At 43.9% G+C, this 22,435-nt stretch overlaps 1 protein-coding gene across 4 annotated transcripts; it reads left to right on the forward strand.

Moving 5' to 3' along the window:
• Nucleotides 1-1,678: 1,678 nt before the first annotated feature.
• Nucleotides 1,679-22,054, forward strand: TEX26 (testis expressed 26). 4 transcript variants are annotated; one of them, XM_070749855.1, is made up of 7 exons: nucleotides 1,679-2,021; nucleotides 5,053-5,137; nucleotides 11,229-11,391; nucleotides 13,633-13,789; nucleotides 17,828-18,001; nucleotides 19,137-19,298; nucleotides 21,437-22,054. In XM_070749855.1, the coding sequence occupies exons 1-7, from the start codon at nucleotides 1,880-1,882 to the stop codon at nucleotides 21,541-21,543; spliced, it is 990 nt and encodes a 329-aa protein (XP_070605956.1). In that variant the 5' UTR covers nucleotides 1,679-1,879; the 3' UTR covers nucleotides 21,544-22,054. The 4 variants fall into 4 exon arrangements, with proteins under 4 accessions (XP_070605956.1, XP_070605957.1, XP_070605958.1 ...); XM_070749856.1 differs by having other exon boundaries at nucleotides 1,701-2,021; nucleotides 5,056-5,137; XM_070749857.1 differs by lacking the exon at nucleotides 19,137-19,298 and having other exon boundaries at nucleotides 1,769-2,021.
• The last annotated feature ends 381 nt before the right edge of the window (nucleotides 22,055-22,435 follow it).

Below are 22,435 nucleotides of genomic sequence, written 5' to 3' on the forward strand. Positions count from 1 at the left end.
TTTGCATGCCAAGAAAATCTACATTACCTATTTTCCCTCCTAACGTAGTTATTAAGAATCTTACTTTTAAAATGGTGACAACCTTAGCTTGCTAACCATACTATTACTGTATTAGATTCAATAAAGGACTAAAATCCTTATAATTATTTTTTTTTAGAGAAAGGAGGAATTTTGGCACAGCCTTTCATGTGACCCAGTGGCTCCTATTCTAAATTCCTTCACTTCACTTACCACCTAAAGGCTCAAATTCCAGAAAAGTCAGCATGTTCTTCTTTTAAAGTATCATTCAACAAAAAGAAGTACCCAGTGGAATCTCACATAACTAAGACATTGCAAACTTATAACATTCTCCATATAAAGTGCTTCTCTATTTCCATTCTATTTGAAGGTGCCTCGTGAGTCTTTGTACTTTTATCAGATTGTTCAGACTAGGCCAAATTATGTTTGGCTACTTTTGTTGTAGGCTCTATATAAAGATACGGTAAGCTCCAAAGAGAGTTTATCTGATCATAAGAAAAGGGCAATTGTTAAGTACTAGTCATCCCTTGTGGTCCTTGGGATCTGACTATATGTTATACTATTAATGACAATAACATAGAAACATAGAAGAATGACGGCAGAAAAAGACCTCATGATCCATCTAGTCTGCCCTTATACTATTTCGGAGTCTTCGGAGAGGGGTGGCATACAAATCTAATAAATTATTATTATTATTATTATTATTATTATTTCCTGTATTTTATCTTAGGATGGATATATGTTTATCCCAGGCATGTTTAAATTCAGTTACTGTGGATTTACCAACCACGTCTGCTGGAAGTTTGTTCCAAGCATCTACTACTCTTTCAGTAAAATAATATTTTCTCATGTTGCTTTTGATCTTTCCCCCAACTAACTTCAGATTGTGTCCCCTTGCTCTTGTGTTCATAAGTGGCTGAAAACTTGTAAACAGAGTTTTGTGCCACAGAGCCAGTGAAAACTAGAGGATAACATTGAAATTGGAAAAACACCTACACACATCTGAGCTGCAAAAAAAAAATAATCCAAACTCTCTAGCAGAAAATAAATGCAAAAAACCTCCTTGAAGCCATGAAATGATTAAGCTGACATTGCAGTTTATAAATAGCAGTGGTTCATCACAGATAAGGGGGGGGGGAATCCCAACCACGTTTGAGGGGTGCCCACTTTACTGCCATTTGCCCCTCCCAGGTTGCCAATCCAAGAATCCATACATTAGGGCCTTATATTTCTTTCATACTGTATACAGTACTGTCAAAAAGAGGGCTGTGAAAATATTTACTGACCCCTCACATCCTGGACACAAACTGTTTCAACTCCTTCCCTTAAAATGTTGCTATAGAGCAGTGTTTCCCAACTTGGCCACTTGAAGATGTTTGGACTTCAACTCCCAGAATTCCCCAGCCAACAAATGCTGGCTGGGGAATTCTGGGAGTTGAAGTCCAAATATCTTCAAGTGGCCAAGGTTGGGAAACACTGCTATAGAGCATTGCATACCAGGACAACTAGACACAAGTACATTTCCCCGCCAAATGCCATCACTCTGCTAAACTAATAATCCCCTCAACACTGTCAAACTATTTACTACGTCTGCATTACTGTTACTAATAGTCCCCGGTGCCTCGGGAGAAAGGTGCAGCCTACTCGCTTCCCTGGGTCACAATCGCAAAAGTGGTGCCGGGGCAACAGGCAGGGCTGGACACAGGCAGCGGCATTTATTGCGTCTCCCGCTTGCCAGCGTCTTGGTGACAGGAGAGGCTCCCTCCCCCAACGTCGCCATTCCCAATTTCTTCTCTGCTCACAGAGAAGCTTTGCGGCCGGAGAGCCGAGGAAGAAGCCGAGTTGGACCAGCCCCACCCGCATGCCCACCCGCACGCAGTTGCCGGAGCGCGACAAGAACGCTCTCCTTCCCCCGATCCATGGGGCCTCCCCAGCGGCCCCCGCCTCCCTCCCCGGCGCAACGCCGCGGAGACCCAGGTCTGCGCGAACGGCGCCGCCTGCTGGTGAGAATCCCACTCTAACCTGTGTGGAGGGAGGGAGGGAGGGAAGGAACGGGGCCTCTAACTACCCGGAGTGAGTCTGCGCGTTGGAGAGCTTGGAAGGCGCGCGCCCTTAAAGCTCTTGAGGCGGGAATCGTTTGCGAAGGCGACGAAGGGCTGAGGCGAGGGTCGCACTGGGACGGGCTGGAAATGAGGCCAAACCCACCAATACCCCCTTACGCACACACACGCAAATCCAAAATCTTCCAATGTTCAGATGCAATTGATCATTTGTGCAATATGGTTTCTGAGTAAATACGGCAGAGGCGGAAACCAGATTTATTTCAGCCTTACTAAAATACAAAAAACGTGCTCTATTGCAGTGTTTCCCAACCTTGGCAACTTGAAGATATTTTGACTTCAACTCCCAGAATTCCCAGGCAGCGAATGCTGGCTGGGGAATTCTGGGAGTTGAAGTCCAGATATCGTCAAGTTGCCAAAGTTGGGAAACACTGCTCTATTGCACTGATTTAATCCATACATTGGATTAGTTAATAGTGTTTAACTTTTCCAGATACAGTATTTATCCTTCTGAACCATGCTGGGTAGTGGGTGGGCACAAGAAAAAATATAATTTCATTTAACTTTATTTAAAATTAAGAATCACAGTAATATAATTGCTCCTCTGTCATGTTTTTAATAATTTTTCTCCTTGTGCTGCATGAACCCTTAAAATTTTATAAGAATTGTTAAGGGCCTTTGGGGGCTGTTTTTAAGGCTTTGAGGATTCTGATAAAAGCTCTATGAATTCAGATTGTGCACCTTTGTATAAAATTACAATGTGATTTGTTGTGTAGAATTTAAATTATTGGGGGAATTCACCTAGACATTGGGAGTGTCCAAATCTGGTTAATATTTTAGAACAGGGGTAGGTAAAATTGGCTCTTCTATGACTTATGGACTTCAACTCCCAGAATTCCCGAGCCAATCACGCTAGCTCAGGAATTTTGGGAGTTGAAATCCACATGTCATAGAAGAGCCAACTTTGCCTACTCCTGGTTTAGACTATAATTATGTTCTAAGCAAGCATGGCTCCACAAAAAATGGCGTAGTGCAATATCTAAACCAGTGGAGTTGAGATAGTCAACTACTGTATAAGGTCTGCATTTTAACAAGAACCTCTCGGCCTGAGTAATGCTTACAGTGGAGAAAAGGTACAAAATCTGCATTTGCCATGTGTTTGCCTTTGGCTTGAAGTGCCAAATGAGTGTAGGGGAAGAGAATAAGCAAAATAGAACCAAAAAAAAAGCATATTCCAAATGGGGAGGATAAGAACATTCTGGAGTTAGAGAGTTTACTGGTTTAAGAAAGTTTGGTCACTGCAATTCCATTGGAAGATCTGAGGTTAGAGAAGGAAAACTTAGAGTTCTACCTGTTTTAGATTACTATTACAAAAATAACCATAATGTGTGTGGCACTTTATGATCCATCCATCCATCCATCCATCCATCCATCCATCCATCCATCCATCCATCCATCTATCTAGATTTCTACGCCACCCTTCTCAACTGGTTCAGGGTGGCTTACAAAATAAATACAAAATACAATGCGTGTGAGAAATCTAATATTAAAAAAATTCTAAAACCCCATTTTCCCTAAAAACACAATCAGCCACATTCATCCAACTGGATTTAGCCATTCATGACATCGGCCGAAGTTAGTTTTTTAACACTCATGGCCCCCCATGCCTGCCGGCAAAGGTGAGTCTTCAGGTCTTGCAAAAGGCCAGGAGGGTGAGCCGGTACAAATCTCCTGAGGGAGTTGGTTCCAAAGGGCCGGAGCCACCACAGAGAAGTCTCTTCCCCTCGGCCCCTCCAGAAGACATTGTCTGGCTGACAGGACCTGGAGAAGGCTGACTCTGTGGAACCTCACCAGTCGCTGGGATACACAAGGCAGAAAACGGTCTCGTAGATAATCTGGTCCTAAGCCATGTAGGGCTTTATAGGTCATAATCAACGCTTTGAATTGTGTCCGGAGACCAATCGGCAACCAATGCAGCTCGCAGAGTGATTGTGAGATGTGGGCAGATCTTGGAAGACCCACAATAGCTCGCGCGGGTGCATTTTGCACTATTTGCAGTCTCTGAACACTCTTCAAAGTTATCCCCATCTAGAGAGCATTGCAGTAGTTGGACTTCGAGGTAATGAGGGCATGAGCGACTGTGAGCAATGACTCCCTGTCCAAATAGGGCCGCAACTGGTGCGCCAAACGCACCTGTGCGAAGACCCCCCTCACCACAGCCTCCTTTAAAGAAGAACACATTTATTGTGGCCTCCTATGAGCAATTTTCATAGCTTTTTCCCTACAGCCAGGAGACACAGTTAGGTTTAGCTGATTCACTTTGGACCAGTCATTCTCTCTTAGCTCATAATGTGAAGGTAACAAGCCAGTCAGTCAGTCAGCTCAGTTGATTCTCCCCAAAAGTGGAACCTGCATTTGTGAAAAAATATTAGAAATGAATGAATGAATGAATGAGTTTCTATCACTTTGATGAACAGAAGAAAGCCTCTGTGATACTGTTACTTTAAAACAAGTCAAGCAAGAAGCCTGAATGTTGCATGGTAAAGGTTCTATAATTGCCAGTTGGCTATGTGAAACAGAAAAAGAAATGCAGAAAAGAGATTTTCTTCAATTCACTAAATTGTAAGTGTTTCCCCCTCCCCTTTAGAGCTGATAGATAAGTTCTTACTGTTATAAGAAGTTGTTGAATTATATTAGTAGTATGATGAAAGTAAATAGTACCTTTGGGGAGGAGAGAAATGAACTGGATTAAAATAATAATATGGAAACAGATAGTGTTATTTTTGTCTATCAGAGATCTGATCCAGATTCCCTACCCAATCTGCCATTTACTTTTATAAATAATTCCCATCAATGCCACAACTCTTTCGAAAGATCTGTTGCCTAACCCTCATTTTGTTCATTCTTGGTTGGTAAGACAAGAAACCTTAGGGAGTATGTAAAATGTCTAGCACTTAACACGTACTGTTTTTAGTAGGTAGACTAAAGTGGGATCCTTATGAATCGACAATGAAACATGATTTTGTCTCTAAAACTACATCAGATCCTAGTGCGGATTGGTAAGAATATACTAATTTAACATTTAAACTTTTTAAATATAATTGGTTTATTGACTTCTTTTCGAACATTCTCGTGTTCTTTTATTAATCTGTTTCCTAAAACTTTTGTGTTTTGTTTTTCTGATGGCATATGATACATATTTGGAAAAGGAGACTAGCTTTAAGATTGGTTATATGTGCTGATTGAGAATAATTCTGCTTCCTTCTATTTTATCTATATTTTCCCACTAAACTAGTGTGTGATTGCAATTTCCCTCCCATTTTAAACTTTTAAAGTAGGTTAATATTAATATTTTCAGAATTCAACTGACACGTCCCTCGTGTTTTTTTAAAGAGGTTTTAAGCCACATCCCGACTGAAGAAAAATATGACACATAAATTCCTAGTATAGAATCGGTTCTAAGCAGTATCAGATTGCCATGCTCATTTTTTGCCAAAAATTACCTGCTCACATCTGTTGTTTGCCATGATAGATATAATTTATTTCAACTGAAAATCCAGAGAATATGTCACACATACCCATCTACAAATTCAGGATTCCCTCCCCCAAATCTAAAAGCATATTTTCAATCAGAATTATTTTTCTGGAATAGAAGCAGCTAGTTTAAGCATGTAAATTACAGTATGGAGGGAAAATTTTAAAAAATCATAATGCTCTTCTAGATCTTGATGACTCAGATATGATTGGAAATGAAGTCCTTACTCCTTAGTGGAACATACACGGGTACCTCTACCTACAAACGCCTCTACTTAAGAACTTTTCTAGATAAGAACCGGGTATTCAAGATTTTTTTGCCTCTTCTCAGGAACCATTTTCCACTTACAAACCTGAGCCTCCAAAACTGTAACTGGAAAAGGCAAGGAGAAGCCTCCGTGGGGCCTCTCTAGGAATATCCTGAGAGGAAACAGGGCTAGAAAAGGTGGGAATAAGCCTCCGTGGGGCCTCTCTAGGATTCTCCTGGGAAGAAGCAGGGCGTCCTGTTTCCCCAATCACACGCATAATTTGCTTTTACATTGATCCCTATGGGAAAAATTGCTTCTTCTTACATACTTTTCTACTTAAGAACCTGGTCATGGAACAAATTAAGTTCGTAAGTAGAGGTACCACTGTATTTTGTTTAGGGTTAATAATTTTTTAGTCAGGAATGTTGATTCTATACTTCCTTTTGAGGCAGAAACATCCTCAGTTTATGAATTTTTCCATTATATACATTTCCAGGGTCTGGACTATCTGTAATATGCCATTGCAAATAGCATTAGCTACTGTAGATTTTTATCATTCAGCCCAAATAGCTTTGGCTTTCCGTGGATTGGTATTAAATATCTTTAGTATTTTCATATTTATTGCAAATATGTACAGGTATAAAAACATGTAATATGCCATACAAACCTTCCAGGTTTACCGATTTCCAAGGTGGTCAAAAGTTCAAAATAAGGGCTACCTGGATTTACAGTGATCCCCCGGTTATTGCGTTCCCGACCATTGCGAACAGGCTAATTTGCGATTTTTGAACCCGGAAGTCAAAACACCATCTGCGCATGCGTGCCCTTTTTTTCTATGGGCACGCATGCGTAGATGGCGCCGGGCAGATCAGCTGCTGGGCGGCTTCCCTAGGTCTTCCCCCTCTTGGCGGGCATCAGCGAGGAGTTTCCCCACCGCCCACGCAAACTCCTCGCTGCTGCCGCTTAGCTTGGGCCGCTTCCCAGCTGAGTACTCAGCTGGGAAGCGGCCCGAGCGAACGGCTTGTCCGCAGCCTGCCTGCCCGCGCGCCCGCGGCTCGCGCGCCCTTCTCCCGCCCACGCCATTCGCTCGGGCCGCTTCCCAGCTGGGAAGCGGCCCGAGCGAACGGCTTGTCCGCAGCCTGCCCACGCCGTTCGCTCCCCCTCTTGCTGGCGGGAGGGCGAGAAGCCCTCCCCAGCACCCGCTCGCCCGCCCTTCGCCACTCGCCCGCCCTTCGCCCGGCCACCCGCCCTTCGCTCGCTGCTCACCCGGGTTCGGGGGGGACGTTTTAAAACGTCGCCGCCGGCATGGGCGGCTTCCTAGCAGCCCCCCAAACCCGGGTTGGGGGTCCGGGGAGGGTGCTAGCAAGCCGCCCATGCCGGCGGCGACGTTTTAAAACAGCCGCGCGGCTTTCTAATGAGGCGGCGACGTTTTAAAACAGGAACCCCAATCTTCGGCTCCTCGCTAGCGCTGCGGGAGTAAAAACACCATCTGCGCATGCGCAGATGGTGTTTTTACTTCCGCAGCGCTACTTCGCGAAAACCCGATCATTGCTTGGGGTCCTGGAACGGAACCCTCGCAATGATCGGGGGATCACTGTATTTCCTTTGGAAAAGAGAGATATTTATACATATAAATAGAGCATAAATAAATCAAGTAGGATAACCAGTCCTAAATTAGTTTTCTAGAAGATATATATTCTATGAAAATATGCTTTTAGCCTTCAACTAATTCTCTGCCTATTTGAAGATTCTGTTGCTATAATATATATCAGGTGTTATTGATAGAAAGCCAGAAAGCCAGACATGAGACTATTTTATTGCCAACCTTTTGACCTCATAGATAAAATGTCCTTGTATTCAAAATGTCCTTGTATTCTAATGGCTATTCACACCCCAGAGAATGTTGTTTCAATAAATTATCTGCTACCAAGTGGAATCATAGAATAAATCTACTACTGTACTGGCCATTCCCCATCTTAAAGAAATCCACAAGACAGAATCCATTGTTGTAATAAGTTTTTCCTATTTTTTTAAAATTATTTTTTATTAATTTTTAACAAGTTTATATACACACAATATAAAACAGTGCATACTGAAATGTGCCCACCACCCAGACACACACACATTCCCCACGACCAAATCGGGGGTGTTTCTTGTATAGTCCACTTGACCCAAGAGCAATATATCTATTTACATATTATAGAGTGATTCCAATTTATTTCTTGTAGCTTGGTCTCGGATTCTGCTCATCATATATCGTCTTACCTATTAAAACCTTGTGTCTACAAAATTACAATTTTTTTAATTTCAAAGCTGGCTAGAAATTTTTAAAAAGAATCATAGCTATATTTATGTATACAGTGAACCCTCGAGTTTCGCGTCCTCAAGGATCGCGAAAGGGCTATTTCGCTAGTTTGCAACCCGGAAGTAAACTCCACCATCTGCGCATGCGTGCCCTTCCACGCATGCGTAGATGGTGGAGTTTCCCCGCCGGGCAGAGGCTTCCCTGGGTCTTCCCCCTCTTGCCCCGGTAAGACCCCAGCGGCGGTGGGCTGGAGCGCGAGCTTGGGGCACCCTAGCTCCGCTTCCCAGCTGGGAAGCGGAGCCGGCAACAGCGTGGGCGGGCGGGCGGCGCGCGCGAGCTTGGGGCAGCCTAGCTCCGCTCCCCAGCTGGGAAGCGGATCTAGGGAGTCCCCACCGCGCGCGCGCGTTGCTGGGGAAAGCGCGCGCGCTTGGGAACATCCCAGCTTCGCTCCCCAGCTGGGAAGCGGATCTAGGGAGTCCCCACCGCGCGCGCGTTGCTGGGGAAAGCGCGCGCGCTTGGGAACATCCCAGCTTCGCTCCCCAGCTGGGAAGCGGATCTAGGGAGTCCTCACCGCGCGCGCGTTGCTGGGGAAAGCGCGCGCGCTTGGGAACATCCCAGCTTCGCTCCCCAGCTGGGAAGCGGATCTAGGGAGTCCCCACCGCGCGCGCGTTGCTGGGGAAAGCGCGCGCGCTTGGGAACATCCCAGCTTCGCTCCCCAGCTGGGAAGCGGATCTAGGGAGTCCCCACCGCGCGCGCGTTGCTGGGGAAAGCGCGCGCGCTTGGGAACATCCCAGCTTTGCTCCCCAGCTGGGAAGCGGATCTAGGGAGTCCCCACCGCGCGCGCGTTGCTGGGGAAAGCGCGCGCGCTTGGGAACATCCCAGCTTCGCTCCCCAGCTGGGAAGCGGATCTAGGGAGTCCCCACCGCGCGCGCGTTGCTGGGGAAAGCGCGCGCGCTTGGGAACATCCCAGCTTCGCTCCCCAGCTGGGAAGCGGATCTAGGGAGTCCCCACCGCGCGCGCGTTGCTGGGGAAAGCGCGCGCGCTTGGGAACATCCCAGCTTCGCTCCCCAGCTGGGAAGCGGATCTAGGGAGTCCCCACCGCGCGCGCGTTGCTGGGGAAAGCGCGCGCGCTTGGGAACATCCCAGCTTCGCTCCCCAGCTGGGAAGCGGATCTAGGGAGTCCCCACCGTGCGCGCGTTGCTGGGGAAAGCGCGCGCGCTTGGGAACATCCCAGCTTCGCTCCCCAGCTGGGAAGCGGATCTAGGGAGTCCCCACCGCGCGCGCTTTGCTGGGGAAAGCGCGCGCGCTTGGGAACATCCCAGCTTCGCTCCCCAGCTGGGAAGCGGATCTAGGGAGTCCCCAACGCGCGCGCGTTGCTGGGGAAAGCGCGTGCGCTTGGGAACATCCCAGCTTCGCTCCCCAGCTGGGAAGCGGATCTAGGGAGTCCCCACCGCGCGCGCGTTGCTGGGGAAAGCGCGCGCGCTTGGGAACATCCCAGCTTCGCTCCCCAGCTGGGAAGCGGATCTAGGGAGTCCCCACCGCGCGCGCGTGAGCTGGGATGTTCCCAAGCGCGCGCGCTTTCCCCAGCAACGCGCGCGCGGTGGGGACTCCCTAGATCCGCTTCCCAGCTGGGGAGCGAAGCTGGGATGTTCCCAAGCGCGCGCGCTTTCCCCAGCAACGCGCGCGGGGTGGGGACTCCCTAGATCCGCTTCCCAGCTGGGGAGCGGAGCTGGGATGTTCCCAAGCGAGCGGGCACCCAGGGAAGCCGTTGCGCGAGCAACGGGGTGGGCGGGCGAAGGGCGGGCGGCAGTAGAAGCAAAAACACCATCTGCGCACGCGCAGATGGTGTTTTTACTTCCGCACCGCTACTTCGCTAAAAATCTATCATCGCGTGGGGTCCTGGAACGGAACCCTCGCGATGATCGAGGGTTCACTGTAGATCACTAAAAAGGAAACAATAGGTGAAGCTAAGCAAAAGCACATCACATACCTCTACGATTAGCAGAGCCCCCCCCCGAAGACTGTGTACTCTCACCACTTATCTCTCTATACCAATGATTGCATCTCAAACAATCATCTGAAGTTTGCAGATGATACAACAACTGAGAGAGTTAGATTGTTGGATGCTAATAAAGACAATAATAAATGATAAATGTATAGTATCACTCAATTCAAGCCAATTTCTGATGGGCCTATTTATTTCATAAGAGCTCATAAGATATATGTTCTGCGCACAGCCTCTCGGAGCGAACCCACCAACCCAAAGTCCACTATTTCATGGTAAAACCGCACTCTATTGATAAAAGCAACACACAGTGAAAAGCAGATTGAATGGCAAGGAAAAGGGAGTGATTTTTCTCTCCAAAGTGAAACATCAACGAAGTCTGGAAAAAGTGCCAACTCAGCCTAATGGCATTCCTTAGTGATAACAAAGTCCATTTATCATTCAGGAGAATAAATCCAGCTTACCAGAATCCCAGTCAAACATCCTCCAGCAAATAGTGTCTTTTAGTAAAGCAGGAATCATGTTTTTGAAGCCTTTCTTCAGGTACCCCCAACCCCCAATCGGACACCTCTTTCATGAATGGCGTTGAAACCCCACACCAAATTACCCCAAATCCTTTGCTTTTATACTGCTTGGAAGTGACATCACACCTCAAAGAGGCAAAGCTGTAAGCTTATTTCCGTTTACTATGCAATCCCTCTTGCCTTTTCAGAAATCCCCTATATCTAGCATCCAACAACTAATTGTCCACTCTAATGTCTTCCTCATCTTCTGACTGGAACCACTCCCCCATTGTTATATCAACCCTCTCTAGTGGTTCCTTGGGTTCACTCAGGTCACTTTCTCCCTCACTCTTACTTTCTGCATCAGTTGGCAACCCCACTGGCCCAGGGTACCCAGAGGGGCCTGACTCATCCTCTTCAGAATCTGACATGATCAGAGGTGGACAAGGAACACAACAATATCTCTTGAAAGGAGACATCAAGTAGAATTATAGGTAGTTCAGAGGCAATGAGTGTGTGATTGCATTGTCATTGCCATTGTCTTGTTTCTTGCAGTGCTAGAGCTGGGACAGGACACGTCATTCCCTTTCAAGTAGATGAACCAACGGCAAAAAGCATCTACAAGGATGAATTCTGCTGGAAGCCATATTCCAAAGCACAGCCTATAACGGATGGCTTGGTGACAGTCAGGGACAGGAATAATCCTCAGCCTGGAGAAGTAGGATTCGAGTTATTGTTATTTATTTTTTTTAATATATATTTATTAATTTTTTCCTTTTTAAAAAAAAATACATAGTCATATTTACAGATGAATCTACATCGTATATACATTCCTATCGACATTGTCTTCTAATTACTTTTAGATTTCTTAATGTTTTATTCCAATGCTTCTTTTAAGTTTCTTTCTTTTTGTCCATTGGTACCATTTTGTCCAGGTTTCATAATAGTCCGATTCTTTTCGATTATTAAGTTCCATTGTCAATCTGTCCATCTCTGCACAGTCGTATATTTTCTTGATAATCTCATTGTCTTCAGGTATTTGCGGATTTTTCCAGTTCTGTGCAAATACAATCCTTGCAGCTGTTGTAATATGCAAGCTTAAATATTTTACATTTTTAGAATAGTTACCTCTCATAATACCCGATAGAAAAAATTCTGGCGTATATTCTATTTTTGTATTTGTTATTGTTATTTTTAAGAATATGTCTTATGCTTTCATATTTTAATTTTTGATGATTTTGGAGACATGGTAACTTGGTTTCGAAATCATTGTTGAAAGATGAACTTGTGGGAAAGGAAAGGCTGAGTTATAAAAAATACTGAATAGAGTTGTGAAAAGCATTTGAAATGTCAAAGTATCTTCCTCTGAAGTGTCAAAACAGCTGGATCTGCTTGCAGGCCAGGCTTGTATGCTTCAAAAATTTTCTTGTTTTCTGCACTTAAATTTGCACCTGCAGACAACATTTCCACTGAACCGAAAAGTGCCAGTAGAGTGAAGTGTCTGTATAGACACATATACACACATCCATCCACACCTAGAAATGTGAACAACCTTCAAAGTAGCGATGGGAGCCTTGCTTTGCATAGAATGGTATTTCTATTGCTTTGCATTGTCTGAATTTTGTATTGAAATTTATATCTATTTATTTATCACTGGGTTTTTATAGGTCTAATGATATTTCCACCAAGTATGAAGCCTTCAGTTCCAATTAGAATTACACTAAAGGGGGGGGGGATATTAAAACCCTTTCTCCATTCAAACTTTACTGCTTTTTAACAAAAAAAAATGATATGCACAGAGCCAACTAAGTGCTTAGCATCATTTTTTATATACAGTGATCCCCCGATCATTGCGAGGGTTCCGTTCCAGGACCCCTAGCAATGATCGGGTTTTCACGAAGTAGCGCTGCGGAAGTAAAAACACCATCTGCACATGCGCAGATGGTGTTTTTACTTCCGCAGCGCTAGCGAGGAGCCGAAGATTGGGGTTCCTGGGAAGGGGACTCAGCTGGGAAGCGGCGCTGGGGTTCCCCCACTGCCCACGCAAACTCCTCGCTGCCGCTCGCCCCGCCCACGCCGCTCGCTTGCGCCGCTTCCCAGCTGAGTCCTGAAGCCAATTCGCTTCAGGACTCAGCTGGGAAGCGGCGCGAGCGAACGGCGTGGGCGGGCGAAGGGCGGGCGAGCTGCGGGCGCGCGGGCAGGCAGGCGGCGGACAAGCCGTTCGCTCGCGCCGCTCGCTCGCACCGCTCGCTCGCGCCGCTTCCCAGCTGAGTCCTGAAGCCAATTCGCTTCAGGACTCAGCTGGAAGCGGCGCGAGCGAACGGCGTGGGCGGGCGAAAGGCGGGCGCGCGGGCAGGCAGGCGGCGGACAAGACAAGCGGCGGGCGCGGCAGCAGCGAGGAGTTTGCGTGGGCGGTGGGGAAACTCCTCGCTGATGCCCGCCGCTCGCCCTCCCGCCAGCAAGAGGGGGAAGACCCAGGGAAGCCGCCCAGCAGCTGATCTGCCCAGCGCCATCTACGCATGCGTGGCCATAGAAAAAAAGGGCACGCATGCGCAGATGGTGTTTTGACTTCCGGGTTGAAAAATCGCCATATAGCCGTTTCGCAATGATCGGGATCGCAATACCCGGGGGATCACTGTAGTAGTTTTTGTATTGTAGATTTTATTGATGTTTTTATTGCTCTTTCCATCTGTATTATATTTTTAATTGTTGTTAGCTGCTCAGAGTGGGTTTCTGAGTGAGCGGCATATAAATGCAACAAATAAATAAATAAATAAATAAAATAAAATAATAATAATTTAAAACAAGCAGTTCAGAGCTATGGAAGGTATAAATAACATTTATGAAAAAGATAATAAAACATTAAATTGCTTTATAAAGACATAATTGAAAGCACATTTGGATGGATTCTTTTTTTAAAAAAGTTTTTGTTCTTTATAATTTTCTTCCCATTTTTTAGCGTTTCCTGATATGGCAGCTGCCTCGTGAAGAAACAGCATTACCTACAGATAGTTTTTCACCATGGACAAAGCCTTTTAGTAAACAAGATTTGGAGGATGTATTTAAGAAGCAATACAAAACAATATACACAAGAGATTATTTAGGATTACAACCAGGTGAATGTTATGGTTTTCCTTCCTTCTCTTGAAATATGTAATGATGTGCACATTAAATGTTTTGATTCAAAGCTGAAAACATCCCCAGAAAACATTCTCTAATATCTTCTGTAATGTAGTAAATCAGTATTCAATTAAATATACAGTAGAAATAAAACAATATATGCGAAAGAAGGAAAGTCTAGCAGAGATATCTTACTTAATCAACTTATTTTAAAATCCTTACTATATATTATAATTTAGTTAACAGTTCTCTGTTCTATATAATAATATAATTAATATTTATCTATAATTTCTTGCAACAGTTGTCAATTAATAATGTAAAACAAGCATCGACAAACCCAGGCGCCTGGTCGCCAGTGGCGCCTAGAAAATGTTGTCTGGCGCCTAGAAAATGTTGCCTGCTGTACTGTATGTATACAGTATATTTTTCCCGCCTTGTGTTTACGCCCAGAAATGGTACATCTTGGCTTCCGTAGCTCCGCCCATCAACCTCGGAGCGAGCTGCTTTCCCAGCGTCCCCTGCGCTTGCGTGCGTCTCTCCCTCCCCCCCTTGCCTCCATTCCGCCTCCTACTCGAACCCCTTCACTCCCCCCCACCGCACACAGACGCTCCGATCTTGGCCGCTCACCCGCCTTCGGAGAGAAGCGGAAGCCCCTCCCCTCCCGGCGTGAGGTTTTGTTCATTCCTCCTCCGGCCGCGTGCGCGGTGACTTCCGACCAGTAACCCCTCCTCCCCCCTCCCCCCCTCACCCGCGTCCCCGGCCCGGTCTCCCTTTCCTTTTTCTCTGTTTCGGTTTCTGACTAACGGTCTCCCCTCGGATCCCGACGGGAGTACAGCAGAGCCGGCTCGGCGGAGCCAGGCCTGCGCCGGGGGGGAGGGGGTGAAAGCGATGTCAGGTGGAGACTCGGCAGCTGCCGCGGCCTCCCCTCAGCTGTTGCCCTTCTCGCTGCCCAAGCCTCCCCCCCTGATGCAACTGAACCCCGGCGAAGGCGTGCGTCCTGTGGGACCTCCCGGGCCGGAACAGTCGCCGAAAAGCGCTCGCATGGGTGGCCGGCCGGACTGGCCTGCCGGGAAACCCGTCAGTCTTCTGGCGCCTCTCCTTCCGCCGCGCGGGGAACCCGAACCGCTCCTTCCCTTCGGGCCAGTAATCTCAACCACACCGGACTACGGTGTGGTTGAGATTACTGCATTGGCTCATCATTTTCGTAAACAGCTATCTCCACCTGAAAGTGATGACCAATGCATTCACTCACTCCTCAATGAGTGGTATGAGTTTAAGGTCCTTGGAAAAGGAAAGAAACTGTGTGAGCTTCTGGATTTGGCACTCTCCAACACCGAGAGATTTCCAGTTCTGGGAAACCTGTTGTCGATTGTAGCGGTGCTCCCTGTCTCAACCTCATGTTGTGAAAGAGGATTTAGTTTGATGAACATGGTCAAAAATAAATTCAGATCAAGGATGCAAGAAGAAAGTTTAAGTGACTTGTTTATGATCACCATGAATGGGCCATCTGTGAAGGCGTTTGATCCTGCCAAGGCTGTGGACCACTGGTACTTCAGCTCTAAAATCACAAGGCATGTTCATGGCCACAAAACGCAAAGTGAAAAACACTAGAATGTTGCCTAAAATCTAAAATATCAAAATATAATATTTATTATCTTTAAAAGTAAAATGTTGTTTATAACGTTTGTAATGTTTTTTTTGTTAAATTAAAAACCAAGTTTGCTTAAAAAAAATTCTGGCTCCTAAATTTTTTGGCTGGCTCCTAGATTCTGAACAACTTTGTCGACCCCTGATGTAAAATATAATAGGTCAATATCCAAATGGGTATATATTATAAGTAACATATGCGAGAGAAAGATATCTATCTAGAAGTAGTGTGTTACTTCTCTGTCCATTAATATTATTATTATTATTATTATTATTATTATTATTATTATTATTATTATTATTATTATTATTTCATATTTGTAAGAGTCCATTCATTTCTATCAGCAATTTTGTCATTCGTCAGTCTCACTGTTCTTCCTTTTATGCTGTAACTCATTTAAAGTATTCTTCCTCTTATCAGTTCTCTTTTTCTGTTTGATGTCCTAATTTGTAAAGTCCAAATATCTCCAGGTGTTCCTTGAATCAAATGTCAAAGCTATTTCAAAATCCAATACTACATGCTTGTTTCTTTCTCTCCCTTGATTAGTTACAATCTGCTTTCTTTAACGGCTTCTGTGCCAGAAATCAGTTTCACTCTTTGCTATAAAGTTCACTTCTCACAAAGTTTGCATCCATAAATCAACAAGTATTCCAATCAAAGAATGAATAACACTTTATTTCTTCTGTAGAAAAGAAATCCAAAAGTATCTCTCTCACCATTGGCATTCAAACTCCACCATTGTCATTTTCTCCTCCCAAGTTGTGTACTTAGCACTCAATTTTAGCTTTGTCACAATCAAACTCGTGTGCTTATTGCCCAATTCTCAGCTTCAGTCTTTCTGCTCACTCTTTTGCATCTCTGTTGGCCTCTTCAAATAGCCTTAAAGATTAGGTGTCTTCTGATCTTTGCTATAAAAGCCACTTTTTGTTTCCTGCTGTGTGTGGGTCTTTGCCCCAGACCTGTCAAAGAAGACAGGTTCTTTGGGGCCAGTTTTGGGGGTGGGAACCCCAAACAATGTTGTTTGGCGGGCCCCAGGGGAAGAGCCTTCTCTGTGGCGGCCCCGGCCCGCTGGAATCAATTCTCTCCAGAGATTAGAACGGCCCCCACCCTCCTTGTCTTTCGCAAATTACTCAAGACCCACCTTTGTCGCCAGGCATGGGGGAGTTAGGATATTCCTTCCCCTAGGCCATTACCAGTTATGTATGGTATGTTTGTGTGTTTGGTTTTTATAATAAGGGTTTTTAGTTGTTTTAAACAACTAAAAGAGGGGCGGCATATAAATCCAATAAAACTTGAAATTTGAAACTTTATTAAATTGGATTGTTACATGTTGTTTTTTTATCATTGTTGTTAGCTGCCCCGAGTCTGCGAAGAGGGGCGGCATACAAATCCAATAAATAATAATAATAAGTGAACAGATATCTGCTTCACACCTTTACACTCTCCAGAAAACCCACCCACCCCCATAGTTTTGCAGATCTCCCCAGGATCTTCAGTGCCCCAATTGGGCTCTCGATCAAAGAAATCTGTGCTATGAATTCAGAGCTCGATCTCACACTGGAAGTCCCCAGAAAATTTCTGATTAAGTAGGAGATTATAAAAAGTAACCACACAGGGAATGCTAGCCTTGAAGAACATGATGGCATCATGGCATCGAGCCAGATTACGTGCGGGACCATCTTCTGCCATAGGAGTCCCAGGAACCGGTTACGCCCCATAGAATCGGCCTTCTCCAGGTCCCGTCAACTAGGCAATGTCGCTTAGTGGGGCCTAGGGAAGAGCCTTCTTTGTGGGGGGCCCAGCCCTCTGGAAACAGGTTCCCCCAGAGATTCGCACTACCACCACCCTCCTCGCCTTCTGCAAGAGTCTCAAGATTCATTTATGCCACCAGGGTTGGGGCGATTAGACCTTAGCTTCCTGGCTGACAAATTGTTGTCTGGATGGGTATGATTGATTTTTAATATGATTGGGCATTTTAGACTAGCTTACTTCCTTTAATTAATTGGATTTAGCCTACTGTATTCTATTGTTTCTTTTTATATGTTGTGAGACGCCCCGTGTCCTTGGAAAGGGGTGGCATATAAATCCAATGAATGAAGGAAGGAAGGAAGGAAGGAAGGAGGGAGGGAGGGAGGGAGGGAAGGAAGGAAGGAAGGAAGTTCTTTGCACGAAGTCATGCATTGAACATTTATATGGTGAATTTGTGGTGAACTACAAGTGGGGTATTTGGTAAGGTACCATTCTTTAATTTGAGCCCTGGTGAGATTAATAGTATTTACAAGTGTATTTAAGACTACAACTGAAATAAGGTTCTGCTGTTTGCTTTTCACTTAATACCCATTCCCCATTTCTTTGTAATAATCATTCTATTACTAAATCCTTTCAGGAGCTCCAAGGGACGAAGTTGCTGTCCCTCCAGATTGGAAAACATTGCTCCCGAAGCCACCAGATACGGAAGTCAGGCGCCATTATCAGCCGCAAGTCCGTGCACCTGAATTAATGGATTTCACTTGGAAATATGGGTGCAATGCAAAACGTAAAATTCCAGTCAAAGGTGCCGGTAAGCACTGTTTTTCTACTGCTGAACTATATAGGTCCATAAATGAACTTTGCAGTCATCTTTTGTTCCCTGGTTAGATTTTTCTTTCTGTTCAGTCTTGCACAGCAGCCGGCTGGTAATTAGACCCAAATTAAAACTCAAACACAAAGGTTTCAAAAAGAATAAGAGTCTGTTTACAAAGATGTTTGTTGAACTGCACAAACGCAAACCAAAACAATGTCTTTTCCCCTGCCAAAACCCAGGTGTGAGTCCAAGTTGATAAGATAAAGTCCCACAGAGTTGCTTCTCAGCCAGAAGTCTACTCACAATATTATTAACTCTATGAATGTCCAATATGGTTTCCAGGTTTGTCAGGCAAAGACACTCTTCACAGGCTCTTCTCCTCCGGCATGAACGTTGGCTTCTTGCAAAGAGCACTCTCCAACTCCTCCCCCTTATATACTCTCTGGGAGTGAAGACTATGCACAGATGAGCTCACGTTCTCTTTCTGAGCTTTCTTAAGTGCTCCTGCCGCCCCTGCATCCTTCTCACCCGTACATTCAGGATCGGGTCCCTTATCTCTTCCTCCTCCTCAGACCCTGGCAAAGCTCCACTTGAGGGTACTATAGCCTCTGTAGGCTCCTCACACCCAGACTCTCCCTCCTCCTTCAGCTCGCTGTCTGACTCTTCTGACAGCCACACAGGCCGACCGTGCCCAGATGGCCCCAGTTCATCAGGCTCAAAGTCCATTACCAGAGGGCCTGGCTGCAAGCCAACCACAACACTTTCCAGCTTCAATGATCATAAATGCGGTGGACAATGCTCTTCACCAAAAACAAGGGTCAGATTTTTAGGCCAATGTTCAGCATCTATAACCTAGGGCAGTGATGGCGAACCTTTTTTTTCTCAGGTGCCGAAAGAGTGTGCATGTGCGCTATCATACATGTGCGAGTGCCCACACTCATAATTCAATGCTTGGGGAGGGCAGAAACAGCTTCTCTTGCTCCCTGGAGGCCCTTTGGAGGCTGGAAATGGCCTGTTTCCCAATTTCTGGTGGGCCCAGTAGGCTTATGTTTTGCCTTCCCCATAAACATAAAATAAACAATACTCAAGTTTTGTTGAATTCTAATTTGACACGGCTGTTTTGCCTGAACAGTGCCTTCAATGACAATTGCTCAGATCTGGAATCATGAACACAGCAAACATCTGTCCACCTATCAGAAGGATTTCGGACATGATTACCTTGATATCTTATCAGTTCTGAATTCTCTAGATCCAGAAGAAGTTAAACAATATGTGGAAAGAGCTCCTAAGCCAGGTAGATGGTTGTGTGGTGAGTGGGGTGGGGTGGGAGGAGGAAGACTTTTGTAGATGACTTAATGTGTTGAATATGATAAGACTTTGTAATTGTCCTTTCCATCTGCAATGATAAGATTTTTAAATTATTCCATTTCCAAAGTTTATTTCAAGACCTGGGTCTGTTGCCTACCTAAATAAACCTAAAACATACAAGGTAGGAGTCAACAATCTTTTAATATGGCAGACACCATGACCCAACAAATGCATATCAACGGTGTTATAAAGGGTAATGTCTTTATATTAAAAGCTGTAAAATGATGTAAGACATCAGTTTTAAAATTTTGAAAGCTATTGGTTTTTAAAAAAAAACATTTGAGTTTGGGTTTAGCAGAAGTCACATGGGTTGTTTGGGAATGATTTAATCATCTTCAGACACAGAATTGTTAACTCCTAGTATAATTGAGGAATAACTTCTAATTATTCATATTAACTCATCTCTAAGATCTTCAAGATCTTTGGGGGAAATGAAAAACAATATTAGCATCTGGATTGCTTGATACATGTAAGTCAGTAGAACCACCTGGCCTTATAGAGGAGACCTTGATAGCCAACTCTAGTATACTTGAGCAACAACTTCTAATTATTCATATTAATTCATCTCTAAGATCTTCAAGATCTTTTGGGGAAATGAAAAACAATATTATTGTCTGGGTCACTTGATGCATGTAAATCAGTAGAACCATCTGACCTTAGAGGAGACCTTGAAGCAGAAGTTGGAAAACAGATCCTGTTTGGAAGTATGAATGTCTGTGTGCTTGACAATCAGAAGCCCTTTGTTGTATATGAAAAAAATGTATTGATATGAGGAGTATTATAGCTATCCACTAGATCTTATTGATTCTCAAAGTTTAGATTATTACAGAAATTTGGGTAACCAGTGTATGTCGGGGAGGGCAGTGAATAATGGGCAATGTAGTGAATGTGGGAATACAATTTTATAATTTTAGCTCTTTCCTACTTTGGTTTAAATGAAAATTGTCCAACTGAAATAAATAATTTGCTTTTACTATAAATCTCACATTGTGACAAATACCATGATTTGTGGAATAATTTTTATATACACAATGTTAATGTATGAGCAGAGTAATCCTTGTTTACCAAGGTTATGCACACACAGAGATGTTTATATTGGGATTAGTTGTGAATAATTATTCAGCCACACACAGATGTGCCAATTTGAATTAAAGTTTACTTTGAGAAATAGCATGTTCCTATAAACAGTCCAAAATCATACGCATAATAGTCAGAATAACAATCCAAATATTAAGTACGTAGTCTTTCTTACCGGTTGTCTTTGTCATAACAATAATCAGTAAGATATCAAGCTTAAACACATTTTAACTGTAACACACTGCTCAAAAAAAAAAAAAAAAGGGAACATTTAAACAACACAATATAACTCCAAGTAAGTCAAACCTCTGTAAAATCAAACTGTCCACTTGGGAAGCAACACAGATTGACAATCAATTTCACATGCAGTTGTGCACATTCAACTTTGTACAGAACAAAGTATTCAATGAAAATATTTCATTCATTCAGATCTAGGATGTGTTGAGTGTTCCCTTTATTTATTTGAGTGTTCCCTTCATTTATACATTCATTCATTCATTCATTCATTCATTCATTCATTCATTCATTCATTCATTCATTTATTGAGCAGTATACATAACTACAATACAGAGCATGCAGAGAATTTCAGAGCAAAGTAGCCCTTAAAAGTGAGTAGCCAGACAAAGAGGAACAAAGAGGGTGAATCAGAGAAATAAGTTATGAACTCTAGCTCCCTCTTTTGGCAGTCTGCAACACCTGCAGCCAATATATTGCCAACCCAACAGTTAAAAACAGAGTCCTAACATACCATAACATGGAAAAAAATGTTAATCCCTTTCTAATCATTAATTCTTGTCAAAACTTCCTCAGTAATTTGCATTTTAAAAAAATAATATGAAATTAAATACGGAGAGTTATTTTAGTATGACATCTAGGCAAATTTTGTTGACAATCAATCCATACTCCAAATTGGAAATGATTAATGCCATATATTTTGTCTGGCTCTTCAGATGTAAGCAATAACCTTCTTCCCCCCTTTTTCCCCAGAAAAAATAATACTTCAGAATTTCCTTGATAGAGTCAGTGGAGACAAAATATTACAAAGACCTTCTACATCCAAGAAGTCAGAAGAAAATCCAATCAGATGTGTCTGATACTTTTCAGAAGAAAATTCATCAAAATTGAAGGGTGGCTATTTCAAAATGCAACATCCTTATGATCTGTCTTAATAGTAAACCATTTGAAGGCTACATTTACTTTTCTTATACTTGAGAGTTTCTTTAGAAATCTCTAAAGAACAACTACTAGTTTCTTAGCACTGACAATATAATGTGAATTTAAGCAGTTTTCAGTTGTTATTATTACCTAGGATGTGGTATGCTTGGTATATATTGCAGATCAAAACTCTTAATCCATTCCAGTTGCACTTGAGGTTGATTTTCATCCTGCTGTGAGATTACATTAATTGCATTAATTAATTATATTAATTATACATCTTTGTTTGACTTGTTGCAATTTTGAGAAATTTTTAAATAAAGATTTTATGCACACACATACACACACACACATTTATTTTTGCTTAAATGTACTGACGTAATGATCAGACATTTTAATTGGGACTGTAACCTTACAAATTTAATAAATAGATGAGTTTTTGTTGACAAATTGCTTCGTCTTTTTTTCTTTGCAACCTGATCCCGTCCAATTTTGTTAGGGTTGTAGTCAGTAATGGGCAGCCAAAAATTTTATTGCCACACTGTGGGTGTGGCTTATTTTGTGGGTGTGGCTTAATGGTCATGTAACTGGGGAGGAGTGGCTTGCCAGCCATGTGACCAGGTGGGAGTGGCTTGAATGATCATCATCGTTCAAGGAAACTGTTAAGTCCTCGACTTACAACCTTACCAGTGTCGCTCGCTGGGGTGACATTTTGCTTTGCGCTTCCCGCACTCTCCTTCCTGGGTCCCCCCCCACCTCAGGCTGGGTAGCTAAGCGAATGGGTGCTGCCAGAAGCATAAATGCTGCCAGTGCCGTTTCCACCCACACTTT

The sequence above is a fragment of the Erythrolamprus reginae genome, chromosome 4 (genome assembly GCF_031021105.1).
Source record: "Erythrolamprus reginae isolate rEryReg1 chromosome 4, rEryReg1.hap1, whole genome shotgun sequence".
Taxonomy (NCBI): domain Eukaryota; kingdom Metazoa; phylum Chordata; class Lepidosauria; order Squamata; family Dipsadidae; genus Erythrolamprus; species Erythrolamprus reginae.